The 27,084-nt window shown below is 22.5% G+C and overlaps 2 protein-coding genes across 2 annotated transcripts in view; one reads left to right on the forward strand and one right to left on the reverse strand.

Annotated features, from left to right (window-relative positions):
- The window catches only part of LOC112601434 (fasciclin-2-like), a 154,627-nt gene extending 133,424 nt beyond the window's left edge, over positions 1-21,203 (reverse strand). The window contains exon 1 of the mRNA XM_025349071.1: positions 20,894-21,203. Within this exon, the coding sequence (XP_025204856.1) occupies positions 20,894-20,945 (52 nt within the window). The 5' untranslated portion in view covers positions 20,946-21,203. The remainder of the gene's footprint in view (positions 1-20,893) is intronic.
- A 172-nt stretch (positions 21,204-21,375) lies between these two features.
- On the forward strand, positions 21,376-26,365 carry LOC112601429 (conserved oligomeric Golgi complex subunit 8). The gene is given in 10 exon segments (XM_025349065.1): positions 21,376-21,608; positions 22,193-22,264; positions 22,344-22,738; positions 22,804-23,017; positions 23,081-23,232; positions 23,314-23,586; positions 23,645-23,851; positions 24,319-24,324; positions 24,326-24,463; positions 26,212-26,365. Coding segments are annotated over 10 exon segments (1,605 nt in total). The 5' UTR covers positions 21,376-21,562; the 3' UTR covers positions 26,314-26,365.
- The last annotated feature ends 719 nt before the right edge of the window (positions 26,366-27,084 follow it).

Here is a 27,084-nt window from a genome sequence, read left to right on the forward strand (position 1 = left end):
TATAATATTATAGTTTGTTATAAAAGTTAGGTTTGTATTTTTCAAATAAAACCTTATGTCTATATATGACCAAACGTTTCATGGTAAAAAAAAAAAAAAAACAAAAACAAAAATAATTACACTATAAAAATGAATGAAAATATGTAAGTTATAAAATCTCTCCAGGAATAAATCTAATAAACGCTTATTAAATAAATGTTTAATTTTATTAAGTACTTTTCATTAAAAATTTCAAAGAATTATAACATTTCTTATTAAGTATTTCACTGCAAAATGTTTAAATACGTATTAAATACCATTATATAAAAATATTATTGTAAGCTATTTAGTACTAAAGAAAAATGTTCAGTCTTTAAAAAATAATATAAGTTTTGTCTAAAATGTACAACCAAATGTAAATTAATTCATGCATTTTTGTCTACAAATAATTAATAATCATGAACATGAAGAATGTACTATACCTAATACTATAATAAGTAAATTTTTTTTTTTTTTTTAGTTTTAATATCACTCGTTAATATTAGTTTTATTTTTTTAATTAAATATATATATATATATATATGTATGTATGTGTGTGTGTGTGTGTTATGTGTGTAGGTAACGGCCAACATATACAATTTGGGCGTTTTCTACAATATTCGGGCGTTGTATAAAATAACCTTCGTTTATTGGGCTATATACAAAAAGTAATATTTAATCGTAAAATACAATCAAAATATAATGAATAATGGTATATATTTTTTATACTGTAATATTTATAATTTTAGAAAATGTAATAATTTTGTTTGTACTTATCAGATTCTTTACAATGAAGCAGTTTAAATTTAGACATTCTTTAAATAGAGTAAAATAATCTAAGTACGCAATTAAAATTTTTAATATTTGAAAACATGGTCATTACGTAAATTTGATAATTTTAAGAACCATTATTTTAATAAATTCATTAACTAATAAAGCAAAAATTGGGGTATGATAAATGAATCACTTTAATTTCATTATCAAAAAGTCAAATTTCTGATTAACATCTGGTTATAATTTTTACTCTTACTGTGATCCAACAGCACATTAAAAAAAAATATTATTTTTTTTTTTATATCATCCACCACTGATTTTAGTTATTATACGATATACCTATTAAACTAAAATCTTGGTAGTTCTTACTTATAATTTACATATATTTGAAGCATTTGTAACACCGACTATAATAATGGTATCAATGTTCAATGAATACAATACGGCTCAGTAACCTAGTAAGACACTAATACCTACCAGTGTTTGATTTCCGGTTGGTAAGTACAAGAATATTTAGTTATATACGTAATACTATCGTTTCCGGTCTCCAAGATCACGATATGGTGGTTACGATGGCAGTAGCCGTACATACAATGATTATATATTATAATGGTCCACTCAAGACCTAACGGCTTGTCGACTTGTCGTTCGTCTTAGTAAACCATATATCGGTTTTACAAAAACAACTAACGAATGTTATGATAAGCCTAATTAAGAGTGGTCAGCAGCAACATTATTATACACATTCAAAATTATCATGAATTTAACTCAATCTTCCACAAAAAAAAAAAAAAAACTAAGTTAAAATATGTAAAATTAATTTAAATATTTTTACAATTTCATTGTGTTTATAAATCATAATATAAGTACATACAATTTTATAATTCACCAAGAAAATAATTTGAATTATTAATTAAAATAACTAAAATCATAATTTTTTTATTTAAATAAAAAATGTTGTCTAAATTTGAACTTCAAGTAAAAGTTTATATATTTTTTAGATTTTTTGATATCAAAACACACATTTTTAGTATTAAATTTTAAAGTTTATGCTAAAAAAATTGAACACTATAAATTTGCAAACACAAAATACTTTAAAAATTTTCACGATTTTAACAATTTTTTTTTCAAATACTTAATAAAAAATATTATGATTATACTTAAAAACAAAAAAATCAAAAATTTTTAATATCTTAACGACAATAAAGGTCTCAAAAACTAAAAAAGTGTCAAATCAATTAAAAAGTTTTTTACGTATACTTATACAAACCAATAATAATATTAATATTTTGTGAAAAATTATAATATCTAGAATTACTCGTTTTTAAATTACGTCTTTAAATTTTATTCGATTTGGTCGAAAACTGGTTTTGTATAAATTCCTATCTTTTCTTAATTATTTTAATTGTTTTTCCCAATTTTTGAAAAATAATGGAAATTTTCAAATTTTAACCTATTTAATATACGAAATAAAACCAACTAGTTATCAGAAACCATCCTCAAAATTACGTAAAGATCTAAGTATTTTTTCTACCATTTATAGGCTATGAAGAAAAAAAATTGTAAAATCGATACATTCATCACTCATTGACTGTTCAAAATCTAAAACCGTTGAAAAACTTAAGAAACCACAGAAAAAATAATAATTTACTATATTATTTGTATACTAATAATATTTATTATGTAATCATTTTTGCTATTTATTTTTATAAACAATTAAAAAAGAAACATTTTATTTCTTTTAAATTGTAATAGGTGACGTGATGACTGATGAGTACCAAATATATTTACATTTATTAATGAATAAAGACTAGATATGTTGATAATATAAATATAATACAATAAAGTTAAATTATACTATGAAATATTATAAAAGGTTACTATAAGATACAGATATGACGCCAACATGCTATGCAAGTCATGAAAACAGTTTCAGTCCCCCCTTGATATACTAACAACTGAGAAGATTCCAATTAACTAATTGGAAAATATTCTTAAACGGTTTTATTATTTATGTATAATATTTAAGTACCAAAGCTAAAAGAACACTTGATAAGTCATGTATTTTTAAATAAATCTTAAAAACAAAATCAAAAACTATACATACGTTACCTATTGAATACAATTATTTTTAAATACTAATTAAGTTCAATAAATGAATTAAAATAAATACTAAATTTATAATACACATTAAAATTGATAAAATAAATTACGAGTAATTATATTATTTTATTTATTTTTTATTGGATGAATTATTTAGAATTATAATATATTTATTGAATATAATATTGCATCACATATTTTATTTTTTAATAACTCACGTTTATTTATTTTTCATAAAAATAATAAATAACTAATTTATTAATTTAACATTAGTAGCTACATTTTATTAAGTACGAGTACAATAATTATGAAGCGTTATTTAAAAATAAGATTTAAATTTGAAACACAAATTAATATCATAAAGACGTATAGTTGAATATTTTTATAAAAAAGAAATCAAAATAGTAAGCACTTACATAAAATGTATTCAATTATTTCAGTATTAACAAACGTTTAATATTATAAACCATTAAATCACAAATGTGTTACACGGTTATTACCCAAGATCATTGAATCTTAGTTCTAAGTCAATATAATTTCTCACCATTAGTCATTATAAAATAATACGAGTATTAAACAATAGCCAATGGTTTGTATTGCGTAATCATTTTGTCTAAAATGTAATAAATTTCAAACAAAATAAGCCGTGGGAAAAATAATTAAGTAAGAACATTTAAAAAACTACGGTGTGCCTACCCTATCCTTAAAACAAGAGAGTTTATTTTAAACATAATTTTCCGTCAAAGTCAAAACAATTCTTCAGTAATTTATACACAACTTTAACAATAAACGTAATAGTTTAATTAATTATATTAAATTACACTTATTTAAACCATTTCAACTCTTTAAAATATTTTCAAATTAAATTAAACCAATAGTTTAATTAACTAATTAGTTAATACAAGATAATTGAATATTCTAATTTAATCTGTTTCTTACAATTTCGTCTTAATATAGATTAAAAATGTGTTGTGATATTAAAATAATAATAAATCATACAACCAGAAAAATATTATGATAATAACCATTGTAAAACTAATATATTCCTATATTATAGTTTAATTTATAAATTATAATCTATAATACTTTTGAATATTATAAATATGTAATAACAAATTATATTAAATGTAAACTAATTATCAACAATTCGAAGAAGATTCAGCAATAATTATATAAAATAAAACAATTTACAGTTTAATTTAAAATATTAATAACTAATAAATAATAATTAATGAACATAAAATATAAATAATCTCAAAATACTATACAATGCACACAATATAGAAATAAATTATATAAATAATTACATTAAAGCAAATTATCTTCTTTAGAGTAATTATAGGTACTATAATTTCTATTAGCATATTCATTTGGAAAAACACATTGATAGACTAATTAAATAAGTACTTAATGACAATACAATTAAATAGGAAATCCTTAATTTAAAAAATAAGTGGCATTTTCAATGAAAAATTAAGAATCATTAAATTACATTATTGTGGTTAAAGAATGTCATTAAACACGAATTGTAAATGCATACTAAAAAGATTCGAACCATAGTTATAAAAGTACAGAAATAAAAAAATGAATCAATGTATGAAGAATAATTAAAATTAAGTAAGTATTTGATATGCATATATAATTGAGAAAAAACAAAATAAAAATAAAGGAAAAACAGGAATTTTTACCAAAATAAAATTTTTGTCAAAATTGATTCTGTTTTTTTTTACAAAGATCAAAGATGAATTATTGTAGATACTTGAAATAATTTCCATCAAATTTTGATATTAAAATTTTCTATTAATGATCAAATTTTCAAATACTTGACAATTTTTAAGCTATTAGGTATAAACATATAAAATTTTCAATTTTTTTAAATATTTTTTCTATTAATTTCGATTATCATTTATTTATTAGATAGAAATGAGGGAAGAGCTTTATAATAAATTTTAAAGCTTCTCCCTATAAATTATTTATTTTTTAATTAAAAAATATCGAAAATCTTCAATAAAAATATTTATAATATATTTTAAAAGCGGTTTAAGTTAGAAATTTAATAAAATTCGTCAAAATCTCATAATTATACTAACTATTTAGTAGTTAGAAATACATAACAGTTTCTGTTTTTATACCTAAAATTAAAAATTGAATACACGGGTTTTTATTAGTTTTGTAACTAATATAAGAAAAAAAATCTACCGGAAAAGCCAAATTAATTTTGTAAAAGCATTTAAAGATTAACTATTTACAGCATTTAAAGTCACCCATAGAATAATTATTTCTACTCAAACAATTTTTGATATCATATTGTATTTCAAAAAAATAACAATAGATACTTTAAATTTTTACCAAATATTTATATCATTATTTTGTAATTAAAAATGCATAAAAACTTTTCTTTTAGTACCTAAATTTTGAAAATTTAATACAAAATTCTTCATAAATATTTAATTCTGAAACCATAAAATCTAAAAAATGTATAAAAACAATTATTTTTTATGGACAATTTTAAATTCCAATTTGGACGAAATTACTTATTTATATGATAAATAACGATGTGTTAATTATTATGGTGTAATTATTCAAAAACATTATTTTTCGAAAGTTAAACTTTTTCGTATTTTACGTTAATATGAATGTTATTATACGTAATAATATTTTTGATTTATTTGAATTTTCTTCCCGCATCTTTTTTTTTCGTGTGTATGATTCTAATATATATTCTTATTATACCTTTGGACGTTGATTGTATACTTCTAATAAAAATAAAAGATTTATTTTAAAATATTATCTATTTATGTGTACCTGCTATGAATCTATTTTACTGTTTTACAGTATTTATAGAAAATATTGTTATTAAAATGTCGAGTTGTGTAAGTTAATATAATATGGTTATACATTTTTACTATTGATCGTTTTAAACCTAGCAACTAAGGCCATTAGGTGTAAAAAAGTACCGTACATTTTATTTTTCTATAGGGTTTGTAAGGTTAGAACATGTATTATATAATTTTGTGCACCATGGATTCGTCACTAAGAAATCGGATGTCATCTATCCGAAAACTAGCGATGCCGACCGATTACTTGATCACAGAACATACTAATGACTGAGGCTAACCACCGCGCCACATCAAGCCACACAATAATATTATATATTATTATAATAATTAAATACTAATAATAATATTAATTCAATATTTTTGGAAAAAATTTAATCATTCTGCTCTAATCTTATATAAATTACTGTAATAGTTGTATCAAGAATCATTATCACTTGCTGATAAACCATTTTGATCAGAATCGTTTTTCGTATACAATGATATATCTTTGGATTTAAATTTAACTGAACTATTTGACACCTACTTAATTACTTTTTTAATATTTGAGTACTAATACCTATGTCTTACATCATCACCAATTGGCTAAAATAAACATACCATAAACTACTTATAAAGTTGTAACTCTGAAAACCAAGGAAAAGCTCTCTTTTTTTTTGTGAACCTTTTTTTTGATCTTTTTGAACATTAAAACATTGTCAATTTTCTAGACGATATTTTTAATATAAATATAAAATTTTTATGAACAACAATACGTAATAAATAAACAATCATTAACTAAACTCAATAGTTCAAATGATACAAGATAACAATTACTCAACCATTTGCAATTTTGGCTAACTTAGAGATCCTTAATCTTAACTCACGAGGAAGTAAGTCAAAAAACATACTCACAAATTAACTATAAAATACAGTTAATACTGTCTAATCGATTAATATAGATTTAGACTTATGGATAAAACAGATAGAAATTGCTCAAATTTAGTTATTAATACTATTAATAACCAAATTTAAGCAATACTATTAATTTAATAGTATTGTATTAATAATGTAGATTCTAAAAAAATAAACTTAAGTGTTCGACAAAGTTGTTCCATAAGTTTTATAAGATTTTTCAATAGTAATTTTTAACTATAAATATATAAACATGTTTTATTATAAAAATAAGTTTAATTATAAATTAGGTGATATCAAATAAATACACAGTAGTTTTTTTTCGCATACAAATCAAACTATTCTTTTATAATTGAAACATACTAAAATTACCATCGTAACATTAATTGATTACATACAAATTAACAAAAAATAAACTGTGTTGATTCACTTATTGGGTTTTCGAAAATATTTTAACCGTAAACAATATAATATAATTTAAAAATGTGATAGATTTTAAAAAGATAACATTACATAAAGAATAAAAGCCTAGTAAAGCGTTTTTTACACTAAAAAAATAATTTTATTTAAATTTAAACTTGTTTATAATGTTTTTTTCTAAAGTAAAAAATATATTTCTTCTGTTATAAACAAATAACTTGTGTGCCTATACGTAACACATTTTATATTCACAAATAAATATTATTTGGATGACAAACACCTTATATTATTAATATACCATAGCTACCAAGTATATAATACCAACACACATATTAAAATGTAAAAAATCAACTATTTTAGTAATTCTATCCTTGTGGTATTGAAATAAAATAATATTATAACAATAATAAATACATTGTTTTATTAGTTTTTTAGTTTTTTATTACAATAATAATTACAATTTACAGTAGGCTACAGTACAATGAATGGTCCTAAAATCATACATCTCTCTAACATCTTTAAACAAGTTATAACTACAGTATTATATATTTGATAATTTTACTATATTATGTTTCAGCTAATCTATCATATTATTAATAATCATACTCGTATTCATAATAATAACAATAATTATTAATTATTTTAAACCAAATTCAAATAATTAGAATATTTTATATTTTTTTGTTAAATTAATATTTTTAGTTTACTTTATTAATATATATGTTACTTTTATTCGACAACAATAAACAATATTTTGTTTGATGCAAGTCATAATATAATAATATACCTAATTAAATAATATTATAATTCATAGTATATGAATTTATACTAAAGTTTTATTATATACTCAATAATAATGTGTAACACAAACATCCTATAGTTAATAGATTATTTTTGATGCCATGCAGTTATGTCGCATACAAACATAAAACACTCGAGTGCTATTAGAGTTGTTTTTATGTAATTTTTAAATGACATAATAGAAAATTTTTAATCTTTCCAATGTAAAAATACGATTGGACGAGAAAGCATACTAATAAAGTCTACTTGAAGTCTCTATTACTACCAAGTACCTTTCTAATGTCAACTTCGGCCATATAATATGTGCGATGTGTAATATCTCTGTTTGAGTGGGGTGGTTCTCTTTCGTTGTGTCGAAGACGTGTTCCGTGAAGAAGATAATACGGTGAACTACGTGGACGTTAAACGAAAGATTATACGTGCATAAACAAGATGGTCTGGAAACCCATACTCCGATTTAATGTGAACGCATCGTGAATCACTGCATTTCTCAAAAATATATGTTATAGTATGCGTGATAAATATATATGATGTGAAATATCCAACGAGTAGTTCTATGCGTTTTGATTTCGAAGAAAAGCTGCTTTGACCATTGATTATTTATACCAATTATAATAAATAATATTATGAAAAACGAAATTCAAAATGAACGATAAAAATAAATTCTATCATAAATCGTGTCTAATTTAATTTAATAATATTTTTCTCTAATGTTCTCCATTCATTCATATAGCCATCCTTAAACAGGATGGCAAACATGTTCAATTACACTTTTTAATAATCCAGTTATTCTAAACCTGAATTCTATAACTGTTAAATATAGGTACTTTTTTGAATTTTATTTAAGTTACTTCATCAAAATTTAAAAAAATATATAAAATCTGCTAAAAAATTAAATGTAAAAAAGGTAATTCTAACTTGAAAAACAAAAGTTTGCTTTACCACACGATACTTTTTAAATGGTACGAAAAATCTCAAGTATTCGATTATAAAACTTTGATTAATATAATATATAAAAATTCCAAAAATCAGATTTTGAATTACATAATTAAAGAAAAAAAGGATGATAATTTTAAGAAAATCACTATATATAACCGATAGGGCTATTAAATATGAATGATTTTGTTTAGAAAAATAAATTATTTTTAATAATTAAAAATATTTTTTTTCACTGTACAATATTAATAATAACAATGAATCTAACGCACTGAATATTTTGAAAATGTCATTGTGAAATGTGAATATGAAATAATATAAATTTTAAAATAAAATAACTATAAACGCTTAATGAAAACCCATTTCCTATTTTACGCTTCAATATAAAATGTACACAAAATTAAAACTTCAAGCATTTACTATAATATTTAATATGAGAAACATTAAAATATTTGGAACATTATTTTAAATGTAACTACTTCTAGCAGGTTTTATTTAAAACGATAAATTAACAATTTTAAAACTTAAAATCTAATTTTTAGACAATTGGCTTATGAGTTATACATATGTATTTAAGTTTAAAAGAGTGGAATGGAACGATACAAGGGTAATTCAAAAAATGTAGGCCTACTTATCTAAATTTCAAACACTTAAAAATTATAACAAATAACCTATTAGTCTGAAATTTGATTTTTATAAATCATTATAGTTTAAATAATATTTTTCTTCAGAGTATTAAATTAAAAACGCATGTTTTCATTCAAATTTAAAAATAGTGATAATTATTGTTTTATAACGACTAACGGCTTACTGACTTAATATTACGAAGGTAAAAAAAATATTTTAAAAAACTTGTTTTTTTTTTTAAATAATTTTTAGATTTATTTGTTTGATTATCTTTAGTTTATTAAATAAATAAAATATGCCTAATTATTATAAAAACCACAAGCTAATATTTTAAGTTTATAATGATTAAAACATTACTATTTTTGAAAACTTAAAGTAATTTATTATTTCACGAATGTTGGCAAGACTTCATATTTTAAATTTCAAACGTTTTTCACAGAAAATATGTGTGGATTGATTCCAGAAAATAGTATTTACAGTTTTGACTGAGAGATGTTTATGGTAGAATAAAGTATAAAGATTAAAATAAACACATGTTTGTCATCGTTTACGTGTAAATAGTGATTACATACTTCTTAAAATATTCAATTGGTTACCCAACGAATATCCGGTAATAATTAATAACTTTGATATTAACTATCATGTATACATAAATATTTATTTATAACTAATATTAGTATGATGTATCAGAAATAGTAAATAGTATTCCATTTAAAAACTAAATGCTTTATTTAAATATTTTAAATTACAAATAATTACTTATTTTTATCTAGGAAATAAAATAAATACTTAATATTTAATTATAAAGATATAACAAAAAACAAAAAATATAAATACTCAATATTTTTTTGGCAAAAACTTCAGAACATATTACATTATGATTATTTGGCTTTAATATTTTATAGGCCATGGCCATATTTAAAAAGCAAAAATTAAATATATATTTGAATTACAGAAAAATCATAAAATTTTATAATAAAGTTGTTGAAATAATTATTCATTTATCTTTTATAAGAACATATTTTTTTTAAATATAAGTCAGTGTCATTTAATTCACCATTATTTTATTCATTAATAACATATTATTATTCTTTACTAAAGAACAAATTATATTAATCGTTTAAACATAAAAATCATTATGAATACTCGTGCTTAAAAACTAAATACTTAAAAAATTTTATTTTTTGATGTAAGTAAAAAACCAATGAATAATTTTGTAATAAAATTTTAAATCTTAAATATAAAAAGCTAAATATTTAACTACAAAATAATTTGTAAATTTTTAAAATGTTTATAAATGTTGTCAAAATTATAAATGCAAGCATTTATAAAAAAAATTGTAACTATATATTTTCGATATTTTTTAATAATTAATTGAAAACCATATGAAAAATCTTGCGCTAAATTTTCAAACATATTTGATCTAAGATAACTTTTTTTATCAGCATTTATAAGAAAAAATAAAAATTTTAAATGTCTATAAACAGCTCAAAAATATTCAAAATATTTTGAAAGTTGTATTATTTAGTTATTGGAAATCATTATAAAATTCAGTGAAAAATTCAAGCACCTGTGGTTATTTGATTTTCAATTAAAAAAAAAAAAAAAATTGATTTTGTTAAATATTGATTTTTGTAAAAATTCTCATTTTTCAACGGTTATTTTGAAGAGAACTAGAAAATTTTGACTCTTTAAAGTACTGTGTGTAAACACACACATACACATTATATTATTGTAAGACGATAAAATTCAACACTCGTCTCAGAATCTAATAAAAATGTATAAGATAAATATTTCATACATTACATACAAAATTTTAAGTATTTAAAAATGTTAGCTTGGCTTATAAGTACTTAAAATCACAAAACTCAGATTTTCGATAAATTCATAATTAAAGAAGAACTGGAAGTTAGCATGCTTGGTAAATCACTCAAACATAAACATAATAGATTCGATACAAATCATTCTTTCTCACAAAACACAAAATGACGTCATTAGTCATTACAAACTATTGAACACATCTGTCTGCCGCCAATTTCAGGATCAGAAGATTTAATATCGTTTAGGTATATCAGTAATAATACTGGGTAGAAATGCAAAAAATAAAAAGAGAACACAAATAAAAAAAAAATTGCTTTTGAAACGAATTTAAAACTCTTATCTATTTGAGCACATAAAAGTCAGATGTTCTGTTTCACACGAAATACAGACAGTAAAAAATAAATAAAAGGAAAAAAATCAATTAACATTATTATTATATATTATATACAATGTACCTACATACCATATCTACACAAATCGAATATCTGTATTTTTATATAATACGACCCAATATAAGTTAAAAAATTGTATATAACTAAATCTAAAATACTTCTAAAATTTATGTAAAAATTGATAATTTATTTGTGATAAAATAATTATTAATGCTAACCATTTGTAGACAGAATAGTAAATAGATATATCAGTTAAAAATTAAATAAATTCATAGTTAATATTAGTATTTTAATAGATTCAGTAAAAAATAATATTACATTGTATACATATTACTAAATTTCGATTAAGTTTTATAAAAAAGTTGATTTTTGAATAATTATTTATTTGTATGTACCTAAATAACTATATAACATCCCTCAAATATCTATACGCATGCAAAAATATGGAGTGTGCAAACTAAAAGTACCAATAGTAAACTATTTATATAGCTGAATGAATGTTATAATGAAACATAAATTATAATGACAAATATATAACTATTAGAATGCTAGTAAAAGAACGTAACTAATAAAAATCACTTTATTCATTAAAAAAAATAATTCCAGGGTTAATTGGAGAGGTCGTAATTTACAAACGATTGCCCACGTCCGGGCAGCGTGAACTTTCGAATCAATTTATTGCTAAATAGATACAAAATTGTCGAAAATACCATTAATTATTTAAAATGGAATTGATTCTTTTATTACCTGAAATGGTTATACTACGGTATTTTGAACTTACATTCATATTAATAATATAAAAGTGTAAAACATTTATTTAAATTTGATTTAAATAAAATAGAATATGTTTACAAACTGTTGAACTGTTTACATAAATATATTCATAAATTATTTAACACGTTCTATTATGTAAGATTATTTTTATATAAATATTACTAAAATTGTTTAGTTTGAAATTTTGTAATAGTATTCATAAAAAAGGGCATCTTATTTTTTCAAAAAATTTATAATATTATCACAAAAATCAATTGAATATTTGAATATGTATATTTTACTGTAATACTTATGAGTTATAATGTCCTGTGTTTTATAAAATATAATATTCTATGTTATTAATTATGCATAATATTATTTTTGGGAATTTTAATTACGATCCTTACTAAAATATCGATTAAATACCTTTTAAATAATTTTTATTGAAAGAAATGTAAATAATCATAAAATTATTTTAGTATGTAAATTATTTTTTTTTTTATTAGTTTTAATACAACTATAGTTTTTTAAATGTTTTTTATTTTTTTATTTTGCCAGATGATTTGTCAGAAATAATATAAGTTTTTATCATCTGTCGTTAAACGTAATGGCCATGTTAATGTTAAAGATATTGAAATCGAAAACTGGCATTAAGTATGAAAGCGCTCTAATAATCCGGAATCAGTTATTTAAGGCATACTGTCATCAAAGTCCATTACACACCCAGAATCCATTAGTTTATGCATTACAGAATTCGATGTTTGTGAGCCCTGTTAATGCTTGGCACATTTAGAAGCTTGTATGTATCGGCGTTACATAAATTGACGACAGCAACGGTAATCTCACGCACAACAGCAGGTATACACGACGTTAATTCAAACGCATACATACACACACATAACATTTACATAGACTTGAAGGTTTAACGAATGAAATAAACTTACATCTCCAAATAAAAAACATAAGCATAAATAAATTTTAACTATTTTTGTATCATATGGATATTACTTATTAGCGGTAAATATAATTTAAAACCAAAAATAATAACTTAAAGTAATATTTAAATTATGTAGGTAAATAGATATTATTATTTTGGAATTATGATTTATAATTTAAATCTAGTTATAAAATTAACAAACATTAATCTTTAATCTATTAAATCTAATAAATAATCAATAATAGTATTAAATATTAATAAATAGAAGTAAATTCTAAAACTAATAAAAGCGTAGAACTTAAACAGTTTGTAAGTTATTTAAGTAAAAGTATTTGACTATATCTCGTATATTTAAATTAAATATTTGGAGAGTATTTTAAATACTGTCATGAACGTATTTTTACTAAAAAATTAACCACTTTTATGAAAATAATTTTCAAAATTCAAAAGATTTATTTATTATACTTTAGATTGTTTTTTGATTATAATTTTATTTATAATTAATTAAATTTATTCAACGTTTATTTATTTTATAATTTCATTAAAAATCGTTTATTTTTTAATCAAATATAACAAATTTTTATATATTTTCATTTTTCAGCTTAAAATGAAATAAGTAATTATAAATTTTAATGATACTTATATTTTAAATAATTATAATTACTTATTAGAAAATTAATTATATTACTTAATTTTATAATTAAATAAGTAAAATTAACAGTATTTAAAAAATTATTTTAAATACCTTCTTAATGAATATATTTAAATACAATTTTAAAAATGTTTCTTAAAAGACCGACTTAAGATCTATTTTGAGTAAAAATTTGTAATTTGAAAAAGTATTTAGAACAATTTTTACATATAGAAAAATTCGAAAGAAGGAATTTGTTATAAATGTGTTTTTAGAAGCATTTATAAAATCTTTGATCTTTAACATTAAAAGTGTTTTCTGAACTAATTGATATATTGGAGAGTAAAAAATATTCTCTAAACTTTTCAAATTGATACGGAAAAACTAAGAAAATTACGGAAAAATTAATATCATATTAATATTTACGCAACATAAATTTTTAACCAAGACAAATTTGAAATCTGAGCGATAAATGTATTTGTTTTACGATGATATATTATATTTAGGCACCTTTTCTTTTCTGTCAATCATTAGGTACCTTTTGGAACATTAAAAATACTTCGATTTTCAATAATGGGCGTAGTTTCTAATAGTAACTTGAATTTTGGATCAAGTTGGTATTTTTTTTAATTATTAAAGACATTTTCGAATATGAACAAATTACATATTTTAACGATGAATAACGATGTTAACGATTTTGTCATAAATCAAAAACATTATTCACAGGGACCTTTAATATATATTATACTGTTATGAAAATTTGTATACGCAATGGTATTTTTTAATTAGTTTAAGATATTATCTATTTATACGCGAACCTATTTTTACTGTTTTTAAGTATTTAAAAAAAGATGAAATTAAATTTTTAATTATATAAATTAATAAAATATGCTCAATATGGTACAAATATATGTTATTATAATAATTTAATAAATACAATATATTTATATATAATTATACCAACCCATACCGTAATACTTTTAACAAAATAAATCATTTCAATAACGATAACAAAAAAACATAGAATTATGAAATATATATTTAATACAAAGTAATATAGGCTAATAGATCGTCTCCACTAAGTAGCATTTTAATGTACAACAATATTATATCATTGAATCCAAATTTAAGATACCCATAACAATGATTCACTAGACACATACTGTACAGCAGAGCAGTACCCTCTTTCCAACATTATATTTTTAACACCAGTTGTTTAGAAATTTTGTACAATATTCCTAATATTGAGTTGTTTTTGTTGGAATTAAAAAAAATTTGTTATCAAGTCTCATAACTGTTAATTAACATTTGAATTTTGTCAATATTGGATATTCAAACATAAACAACAGTTTTCTCTCAAACAACTTTTGTCATTTTTATATAATTTAAAAAATATTAGGTAATTATTTAAACTAAAAAAAATACTCCACCGTAAATTAAATTTTAATTTTTTATCTATAAATATTGATTTAAATTTTTTCTTGGTTTAAAAAATTTTAAATATAGTACAATAAATTTTTATAATAACATTGCAAAATTATCAAAAACACATTGGAGCATTTTTTTTCATTGATATTAGAAATTTTATTTTAGATAAAATTAGATAGGTATTTTAAAGTAAAAAATAATTTTAGTTAATATGTAATAATCCTAAAAATATTAGCCATAGGAACTTAAACATTTTACCATTACATAAATTATTATTTTCTATACCTACACGATGAAATTTTTAAAATATTGAGACTGCAAAAATGTGTTAATTAATTCATTTCATATTTTTTGGAGTAAACGTAGGACATTTTAATACACGTATATAATTTAATACATATTAAAAACGACATTTTTTAAACTTATCAGTAAAAAATAAATGATAAAACACTTTAATTTTACTAAAAGCATTATTAGATTTTCATGAGCAAACTTTGGTTAATTCTTTGTATGAAAATTGTTGCTAAAAAAACACAACCGATTATGGTGTCACGCCATCAGCCAAATGGTTAAATTTCCATCTTACTCAACACCAATAGGGTTCAAAAACTTATACTGATCAGTGATCACATTAAATATGCAATGTCCATTAATCTATTTTTAGTTTTATAAAGTATTTCAATTATTAACTAAAATTATAATACAGTATAACAATTTTTTGTTATTAGTTATTAGTGTTATAACTAATTAAATAAAAAGAAGAAAATATAGACAGCTTAAGACAGCAGATAACAAAGTAACACTAAGTTAAAATATATAACAAGCAAAATAAAGCTACTAAAATATTAATTAATATACAGAGCTTCATAAATAATGTAATTAATTATAAACATAGATTTTTATACTAAAATCTATGTATAATATTAAAATTAATGAAACTATTTTTATTTGATTTTTTTTCGTTAAATTGGGTCCCTAAAGAAGATTGATGTGAATTTGGATTAATTAACTATAGTTGTTGGATTTTATTTTACCAACTATATTATTAGTATATGTTACGATATAAGTGGTTTATATAACTGGAATATCTTTAATATAGAAAGTTAGCAATGTCACTTACCTGTAAAGAGATCTGGTAAGTTAAAAACGTTAGAGAATTCGGATCTAACTTCGAATGAGCAAATTTTCAGATAGAATAAAATAAATAGAAAAAATAAAATAAGTTTGAAAAAGTATTTTAGATTTTAAAAGTAATCCATCGTGTTAGACTGCGTCAAACTTTTAACCTATATGTATTCAAAAACTTAAATGATACCTATGCAATAGTTTAATTTCTAAAAAAATATCTGAGAAAAATATCAATTCAAATAGATTTAAAACATTAAATAATTCAGTTCGATATAGTTTTTTTTTTAAGCTTAATATAAATTCTAGTTGATTAATTCGTTTTTAAAACTCATTTGTTATAAAAATTACTCTTCGAACTTTTAAAATTCATCAAAATTATATATTTACTTGGTAAAACGATGAAAATAATTCAACTTTTATACAATTTACACATATTATTATAAACACGAGTCTATAATATTACGTAAAAGTTTAATACAACTATTAAAGTACTCTACTACTCGTGTTTCTAATGTTTCTATAGAGTTCTGTTAATATACAGAAATACCATAAATAAAACTTGTTTCAGACATTTTCAATTTTTTGTGGTCTATTATTGTTTCTTTATTTTTTAAAAGCTAACTATACCTCATAATAATAACAGTATATAATTTATTTCTTAAAAATTATAATTTTTTATAAAGAACTAAAAAGAAATTTAAAACAACAATGTTTTCCTAATATATTTATATATTTCTTTAGTTCATAAAATAAAATTAAAATATTTATCTAGCTAAAAAAAAAATTGTTATTGATAAAATTATAATCTAAATTAGAAATTAGAATATATAGATACCTCTAAATTGTATGAATAAAAAATATACCTTAACTTCGGTATATTATTTGTTCATCCTGTTAGTAATTATTATTTATAATAACCTTGTTATAACCTCGTGAAGAAAATCTAACGATTCCAGATTATTTTCTTATATGGTAATTTATTAGCAAGTATTTATCTTATATTTTATATAAAAATGTACAGCAATACATATTTATATTTTGAGAATTCTAATAGCTGTATAATAAATAAAAACTGTAAGTATTTTGGACACTTAATGAAACCAAATTATTACGATAAATAGGTATTTAATGATTAAAAAATTTTCATTTATACAAGTTATTTACAAGTTAATATAAGTAAAATTTATAATATATAGGTATTTAATACATAGAACATAGATATTAATCAAGTATTCGATTTTTTTTTTCTGTGAATAGCTTAGTTTTTATATTTATAAGCATTTAAAAATATAATTTAAATAAGAATTATCTATTTGTTATCTCGTGCAAATTCATTTTAGATAGAATAATAAACATATATATCATTGGATAAAATAAAATCACCTACTGCAGAAGTACCGTCAAGCAACAAGAAGATCTAAGCACAAGAAGACTTTATCCATAGTATATGATAATTGTGAGAGCAAAGCATAAAAATAATAAGTGATAGAAAGTAATAAAAAAATCGAAAATTGACCTTTTGAAGTACTTTGTAGTCTCAATTTTCAATCAATAATAGAGTTGTATAAAACTTTTGAAACTTTTTTCCTGTCCAAAAAAGTGTACACAAAAATAGAATTGTTTCAAAACTAATACATTCCTTGCTTTGATCATAATCTAAAATGGTTTATTATGATAAAAAAGTTTGCTGAAAAAATGTCATATTTACTATTAAATTATTATTTACTATTAGTTCATTAATATGGTATCTATTGGAAAATTTATTTATCAAACAATACTCATTATTTCAAAATAAAAATTTTTTTTTTTTTGACTGGAAAATAAACAAAAAATGTGTCAAAAACCTATCAATTGTTTAGACCTAATTTTTGTTATTAATTATAAAACTCATCAATTGTATTGTATATTTTTACTTCAATGGTTACCTAGGTACAATTTACTCATACATATAAATACTAGACGTACACGTATATGCGTTATCCAATCCACTGATGCGGCCATGCCCATGCAGGACAACCTAAGTCATATTTTCCTACAAACATCATCAAATCAAATTGTATCCACGGATGATAGTTAACTATAAACTAAAAAATGATAGATGTCTACCTAGATACTATTTTAATTGTTTTCTCTTAATCAAGAGTATAGTGCAGATAAAATAAGTTACACTTAAACCAAGAAGATCCAGTAGTTATAATTAATGAAATATAATATAATACAACAAATGTATATCAGTATGTCCATGATAATCGGATTGAAAGTAGGTATAATATTATAAACTTGATGTCTTGATGTATATTTCACATTATGTCTACGTGAATTTTCCTTTTTTTCAAACCAGTAGATGTATATAAACTCACATAAAATAAATGCGTCTAAATTATTTTATTTTTTTAATACATTTCAGTTATATTATTACGATTACACTATGTTGAATAATAGGTAGTCACTATCATCAATACATTTTACCCGTTTAAAAACTCAGAACCAATACAAAATATACGTAAAATATAGAAAACTTAGAAGTTATAACCCGCTACAGAAGCATTATATATATGAATGAACGATATGAAAATTATGATGATAAAATAATTAATAATATAAACAATAAATATGCGGGACGGCATACAAAGATGTGCCATCGTCAAAGTGACACTAACGACGTTTTATCGTTCATTTATACACTCAGAAAACAGGGTTTTCGCATCTTACGCCGCGCCGTGCTTTAAAACATATTCATTTCGATTTTGTACGGACGCTTGAGCAACGACGCATCGTTCGAAACAATTACTCAAATACACTCAATGCAAATTAAAGTCATTAAAACAGTTTTATTTTTGATACAATATTTCAATACGTTTACTTACTGGGGTTACGTTCGCAGCTGATATAAGGTGAAAGAAACTAATTTTATAAAGAAAAATTTCATTGGTAAAATAGATACCTACGGGTAGTACTAATAGTGACGTATATAAAGGTACACGAACATAGAAATATAAGTATGGTTTTCAGAAATAAAATTACAAATAATCTATTGCTAAAAGTTCTATAATCGAGGGGGTATAAAGTTTAAAGTGGTATGAAATACTCATTATTAAAAATATAAAAAAATTATACACCTTAAAGTATAGTTAAAATATTAAATACTCAAAAGATGATGTTAATACTAAACTTATTATCCAATGATTATTATTCAGTTGATTTTAAAGTCCTTTACTACCCTAAGTATTTTTGAGAAACCATAGTACACCAATATATTTACGTTCCATTTTTTCAACTATAATAATATATATGACAGAAAGAATCCAAATAAAATTGCACAATAATTAAAAATTAAATTGAATATCATTTACCTGTAGGTACTTTAGATAATTTTATTAAAATAAATACCTATCTATTTGACTAGTATATAATTTATTCATTTTCAATGGAGATACTTCAGGTATTAGATACTTTTAGTACGCAATTGCCAATTTGTACAATGTAAGCATACAGCGTACACACCTACGGCGTGCAAATAGTGGTTTGATATTATTTTTTTATTTTTTAAACCGTTTAAAAATATTATTATATAATATCATTGTTTTTTCAAGTAAAATATTATGTTAGTAAAACCATGAAAAACTAAATAATATGTCCTAAATATATATAGTTATTACAAATACTTAGATGCTCAATCTTTATAAATATTTAAAAGCTAGGCAAGTATAATCTTAGAACTTAGAACTTTTTAATCTCCTATAGCATAAGATTATTCCTCAAATGCATTTTAAACATTATTATTTTACAACGTTTTCAATAAAAAAAAAAATATATATATATATATATAAAATATTTTAGTGATAATTCAGGAATAACTATCTGCATAGTTATTATAATAATACACAATATAAAATGATATATAGTGCTCACATATAAGCTTTGAATTTAATAATAAATTACAAGTTGTTAAGAAAATATTACCAAATCATAATGTTTTTCCCCTTACTAAAAATATAGAAAAAAAAAATGTACAATTTGTAGACAAATATAATACAATAATAAATTGTGTTTAACTAAGTTTAACAGTATAAGGGAAAGAAGTGCCCATTGACACTACTTTTAACGTTATTATTTATGAATATAGCCTATGGGGTAAAATTTTGAAATTAGCGTAAAACTTTAAAGATGAAAGAAAATAAAAACATTAGTGTCAAAAAATGTATCCAAATAAAAAATCGATTAAACTGTAAAATTTAAAATTCTTATGATTTAATATTATATTAGACATACACATGCATAGAGTAGATTATAAATATGCATGTGGCTATCCAATATATGTGCATAATATTATATTATCTATTATTAACGTCTACATTTTGTATTACTACAAAATCAATTTGAAAAATCTTACCTGTCACTATGAAAATATTGAAACTCCTTTTCGAGTTTGTCCATGCCACCATCGTGAGAAAAATTATTGGAAGATGTACGCAGATAAAATAAATAAACTAAATTGCAGCTTTTGGAAAACTTCTATCCGTTGCACATGTTACGAAATGGATTATATTGTAAGTTTCATTTTGAAAGAGAAAATAACGTAATCCGTGACCTAGGCAAAAAAAGGAAAAACCCAAAAAATACACGTCCTTACCGGAAAGGAACACTGGCACGCGGCGCGTTCAGACGAAAACTGAGCGTGCTTAAATCTCTGGTAGCCCGCGCGCGCGGTATCTGCCGCCGATTTAGCACGCACGCGGTCGTGGTCAGGCGACTGATGATTGGTGAATGCAGTTGGTTACCTAAAGATAACAGACAACTACGCGACGTGTGATAATATTGTATTCGTTGTTGATGTGCTAGTCGAAGATAGTGTCAACATCATCATTAAATAATCTAAACATCTATAATATAATAATCAATAATATTATATTTTAATATCATATTTGTGTGTAACAAAATTAAGCATATAATATGACGCTCTGACTTAAAATTTTTCAATATTAACTATAATCGTTATTATACTTGGTGACATTCTGGGATTATTTTTTTGAAGCTGATAAAGACAGAAGGCGCTCACATTATGGACAGCCAATTGATAGATTTACTGTTTCCAGACGGAATGCCAGGTAATTAGGATAAGCGACTCCTATCTAATGGAACAACAAGCAGATAGGTATAAGTATTATGAGATATAAAGTTGTTTGTAATATTATTCTGCAGTTAAAATCTGAGAATACATACCTACCTACCTAATTGAAATTTGTTCCAAGTATTCGACCATGTTCCATATTCATAATGTATTAAGTCATTTTCTAGAAAATATTTTAATCAGTAAATTACAGTCTTTACCAGATATTTCAATTTTCTAATTAACTATCTTCATCTAATAATTCTAATATTATACTTATCGATATAGTGCACGGGCGGGTACAACTTCAGTTAATACTTAATATCTTAAAAGTGCTATAATTTTGTAAGTCTTTGTTCAAAACCTTGGCCTATTGACTCATTAGTTCCATTTTATATATTTTTTAGCGATTAATATACCAAACCAAAACGAAATTTAAAAGAAATGAATTCACATAAACACAAAGTTATAGCCCAACCTAATACTTATATCTTAACTACTTAACTTACTGTTTATGTAATTGATTATATTTTATATTTTATTTTTAATATTTAATTTAAATTTATATTTGTATTATTTCAGATGATGTGAAAACTGATCCAAACATCAAAAATTATTTAGATCACCTTGGAAAGTGTACTGCAGAAGAATTAAGTATATACTCCTAATATACGTTTTGTTATAATTTACAATTAAATTTTTAAATTTACAAATATTTTTTTTTTTTTTTTAGGTAAAGAACATAAGTCATTAGAAGATAAAAATGCCATCATTGTTAAAATGGTTAAAGATTTAGCATTAAATAACTACAAAACATTTGTTAAGACTTCACGTTGTTATGAGTCTGTGTATAATAAATTTGATGATACACAACGTAAAACTATCACATTAGATAATTATTTATTAAAACTTAAAACTGAATGTCAAGAAATGTTACATCAGTGGGCAGATGTTAAAGAAAAACGCCATCGTAATACTTTAGCTATGGTTTGGAACTCCCGTATCATGCATCATGCTCTTGAACTTCCACAGCTCATGTTATCCTGTATTCAAAATAAATTGTATGAAGATGCACTGAAACTAGCAAACCATGCTAAACATTTACCTAACAATATACCAGCTGTGAAGGTTAGTATTTAATGCCTTAATAAATAATGTAAAATTAAATTTTATTAAATGTTATATATTGTTAGTTATTAGATGATGAAGTAGAAAAGCATCGTTTAACTTTGATGTCAGCACTTTGTCAAGAATTGAGAACTGATTTGGAATTACCACTGTGTATGCGTATTGTACGACTATTAAGAACCTTAAACATATTAAGTGAAGAACAGTTGGCTGTTAAGTTTTTACAGACTAGAAATGCGTGGTTTAATTCTAAATTAGAAAATATTCCTGATGAAAGCAGTAAGTAAATTATTTTCTACTAACATATTATTGAAGAAAAATAATATTATTTTGTATTTATAGACAGCCAACACCTATTAGAAACTATTGAGGTATCGCGATCTTGTCTTTCTAATATAGCTACACAATATAACCTAATTTTTTGCTCTGAAGATAACTCTTCAGATGCTGGATCGTCAAAACTACAGTTCTATTATTCTTGGACAAACCAAAAGGTTTCAGTTAACATTATAAAAATATGTTTAATATATTATCTTATGATTTGTTTCATAAAAAAATTAAAATATATTTTTTAGGTATGTCAGTTTATTAATATACTTAAAAAAGACCTTCCAAACTGTCGACCATCATCATTAGAGACAATCTTCACACAATGTATGTACTTTGGGCAATCATTGGGACATATTGGAGCTGATTTCAGAGGTCTCATAGCACCTGTGTTTATCAATGTAACTGTAAAAAGATTTTCAGACTTATTAAAAATAACAGAAATGACTTGGCTAACAGATTTACAAACATTTTTAAAAACAAAAATTAAGAATGTTGGAATGAACCAAACTCACGATGAAGTAAGACATCTAAATACCTAATACTTTTCAATAAATATTTAAATATGTATTTTATTAGGTAGATGATATACCATCACCTGTATTTGAATATTATCCTTTGGCAAAATTTTGTAATGGTGTAATGAGTGCTCTCAATGACCTAGGAGAGTATGCACCATATGCAGCTGCCGATGAAATCACCAAATGTTTACATACTACATTACATAATGCATCTTGTGCATTATTTTCTATGTATTACCAAGACGATTTTAAAAACTACGATGAAGTAAAGATTATTAATTATATTATTATAATTTAGTATAAATTAAAATAAGAAAAAATTTCTTACATTTATTTGGTAATCAAATTTACTCTGTCCTTTTGCTATTACTGTAAATTAATAGATTAATTATTTTCAAGTTGTTTTAAGTAAACAATTTAAATAAAGTATTTCTGTAATGAAAAAAAATATTATTTAAAATGTTTTTGTAAAAATCAACATAATTTAATAAGTATTTATAATGATTTAAATTCTGTTATTTTTACACTAAGTTTTAAATTTTATTATAAATAATATATAGGTAAATTAAGTTATCACATTCAAATTATGCTCGCTATGTATTCCTAAAGCTATTTGTGATAATATAATAGGTGAATCTAAAAATAAAAATTTTAATTCTAAATTTATAATGAGAATTAAAATAATAAGTAATGTTACTTCAATAGAAGTTTTAATAGATTTATAATTTTTAGGGCGACAAAAAAAATATTTGGACGACTTTGTATTTGTTTTTCAACTGATGTTGTTCCATATGTACAGAGATGTTTACACAAAGTATATGAACCAGCTAGTATAGCTGCTTTCATTGGAGTCACTACAACATCACTCCAAAAAGAGGTATTTTTATTATATACTACAACTGTTTATGAAATAATTTAATTAAATATCTTGTTTAATTGAGAGTAATTTTAAATGAACTATATTGTCATACGTAATTAACCGTAAATTGTGGTCTATGTGCAATTACAGAATGCTTGTGGTATGTGCTCTGCTAAGTGATTTATACTTTCATTACTGTGACTTAATCGTAATAAAAATTAGAACTATTTCCCTGCATGCCATTATTTTTGAATGTATACTTAGTCATTGATTGACAATATTTAGGTTCACCTTCACACATGATTTTCTATTTTATTGACTTATTTAAAGTATTGCTGAAGAAAATGGAACGAATATTTTAATATTTATTTATTTTATTTTTATTTTCAATAATTTTAATACTATATTATTTATTTCTAAAAAAATGTATTTGTTATTAAAACCACTTTTACATTGTCCACTTATCAAAAGAATGTATTGTCTAAAATTTTAATATATTTATAGAGTGATAAGACACGATAGAGTGCATACAACAATATAACCATTTAGATATATAGTTAAATTATATCAATTGATGAAAATTTAGTTAATTTGTGATTATGATTTTTGTTTATGTATAAAATTAAAAATCAATTAAGTGATTTTCAAATAAGTATGTCTTAATAACAACTAAAGAGACATATATTTATTTATGTACTATAATTGTGTATTTCGCTTTCACAGATTATAAATTTATTTACAATCTAGTTTTGAAAAAAAAGTTTCTAAGAACCCCTGTGTATTTAATATTATTTATAGTACTTTGGACTGGAAAACTTGAATTTTATTTGTATGAATTTTGACACAGTTATCTTAAATGGGAGCAGCCTAGATTACCAAAATCTGTAGAATTTATTTGTAAAGAAGCGGGGAGTATTTCCTACTTAAGACAGTTTAATGATTAATTAAAGAATATAGTATTTTAAGTCGGTACCTTTCTTGCAGTTGTAAAGAAATGTATAGGCTCCAAGTTAATTTTTTATATAGATAACTCCTAGATATTTTATAGTAAAATACCAGAAAATATTATTGCCATTAAGTTCTAGAATGAGTGGAGTTTTTGTTCAATGAAGTGTAAATAATACTGCTATACGTTTTAAGGGGCTTAGAATAGTTTTATTTCTGAATTAGAATCGTTTATACAAACTAACAGTGATTAAAGAGGAAAGATTTTATAAGAATATAATTTATAAATTACAGATAGAGTATTTATTGTTTTTAACTTATCGAAAACATAATCAAACTTTGTGCGATATCTAAAAATGTTACACCTGTTTCAAATTTTTTTTTAAAACCATTGTTTACCATTGTAATCAGGTAGACAAAATTACCGATTGATTGAATGTTTTAGTTTAAAACTAAATTGCTGATGAAAATGGCGTTAGTTACATTTAGATGATTTATTAATCTAATATATATGATTTTTTTCAAATATTTTTGAACTTAAGATAGTAAACTTATATAATAATATAAAATCTAATAACTATCTAGTATGATAAAAAAAAAACTTAATGAAATATTTTCTTAGAATTTCCACATATCTGTTATCTCTATATTTTTAAATTTTAATTTAAGTATATTTTATTGAATTAAAAATTTAAATTTTAAATTGTCTACAAATATTAATTACTATTTACTGAAGTAAAAATAATTATTTAACTAGAAAAATATTGTATAACCATTTTTTTTTTTTTAAAAAATTAATTATTTGTGTACCTTTTTTACAGAATCTAACATACATTGATTCAGAAATTATTAATGAACCTATCAAAGAATTATTGGATGAATTTGAAAATATTACTATACTGAATAACATATCAACGGATTAAATGGCTACATGTTATAACTTTAATTATATTTACAACTCTTTGATAATTTGAATAATTCTATTACTTAATTTATTTTATATATTAAATGAAAGTTATTTATACTATTTACATTACTTATAATCTTTATCATTATTGCATTATTGCTTTGTTATTTATGTTTATTTAAACTTGTCTACGAAAATAAAGTAATTCTTATAGTAGATTTATTTTATACTAAAACATGTATATTTTGCTAATTTTTGAACCCAATAAGTTTAGTGATGGAATTTGTAAAAACAAATTTTAACTTTCAAGATCTTTTAACCAATTACCATTATTGTTTTTATTTTTTTTTTTTTTTAACAGTAGTACCTCCAGTGCCGGCACTGGATTTAGAACAGGTGCTACTCTAGGTCCTTTTAAATATGTTACCCCAATCCCAAGAAAAAAAAAAAAATGTACCTAGTATCTATTTCTTAAATTCATGGATTTACTTCTATGCTTTTAAATATTATATAATATTAATTTATGTAGTTACATAAATATTAAATGCATAAAAATGTATATTTTTTTTTCTATTTCTTACAAAATTTGACGCCCAAGGTCCGGGCCTCTCGGTCCTAGGTGTAAATCTGGCCCTAAGTACCCCATTACTCTGTTACTTCTGATTAGAGCAATCTTCAATTCGTACCAAATATTCCTGTACTTTTTTAACTTTATAAAATATAAAATATTATTTATTAAAAGAAGAAAAGTCAATCTTATGTATGCTATAGACTAGTAACATCAGTG

The sequence above is a fragment of the Melanaphis sacchari genome, unplaced genomic scaffold (genome assembly GCF_002803265.2).
Source record: "Melanaphis sacchari strain LSU unplaced genomic scaffold, SCAv2.0 Contig78_pilon_pilon, whole genome shotgun sequence".
Lineage (NCBI taxonomy): Eukaryota > Metazoa > Arthropoda > Insecta > Hemiptera > Aphididae > Melanaphis > Melanaphis sacchari.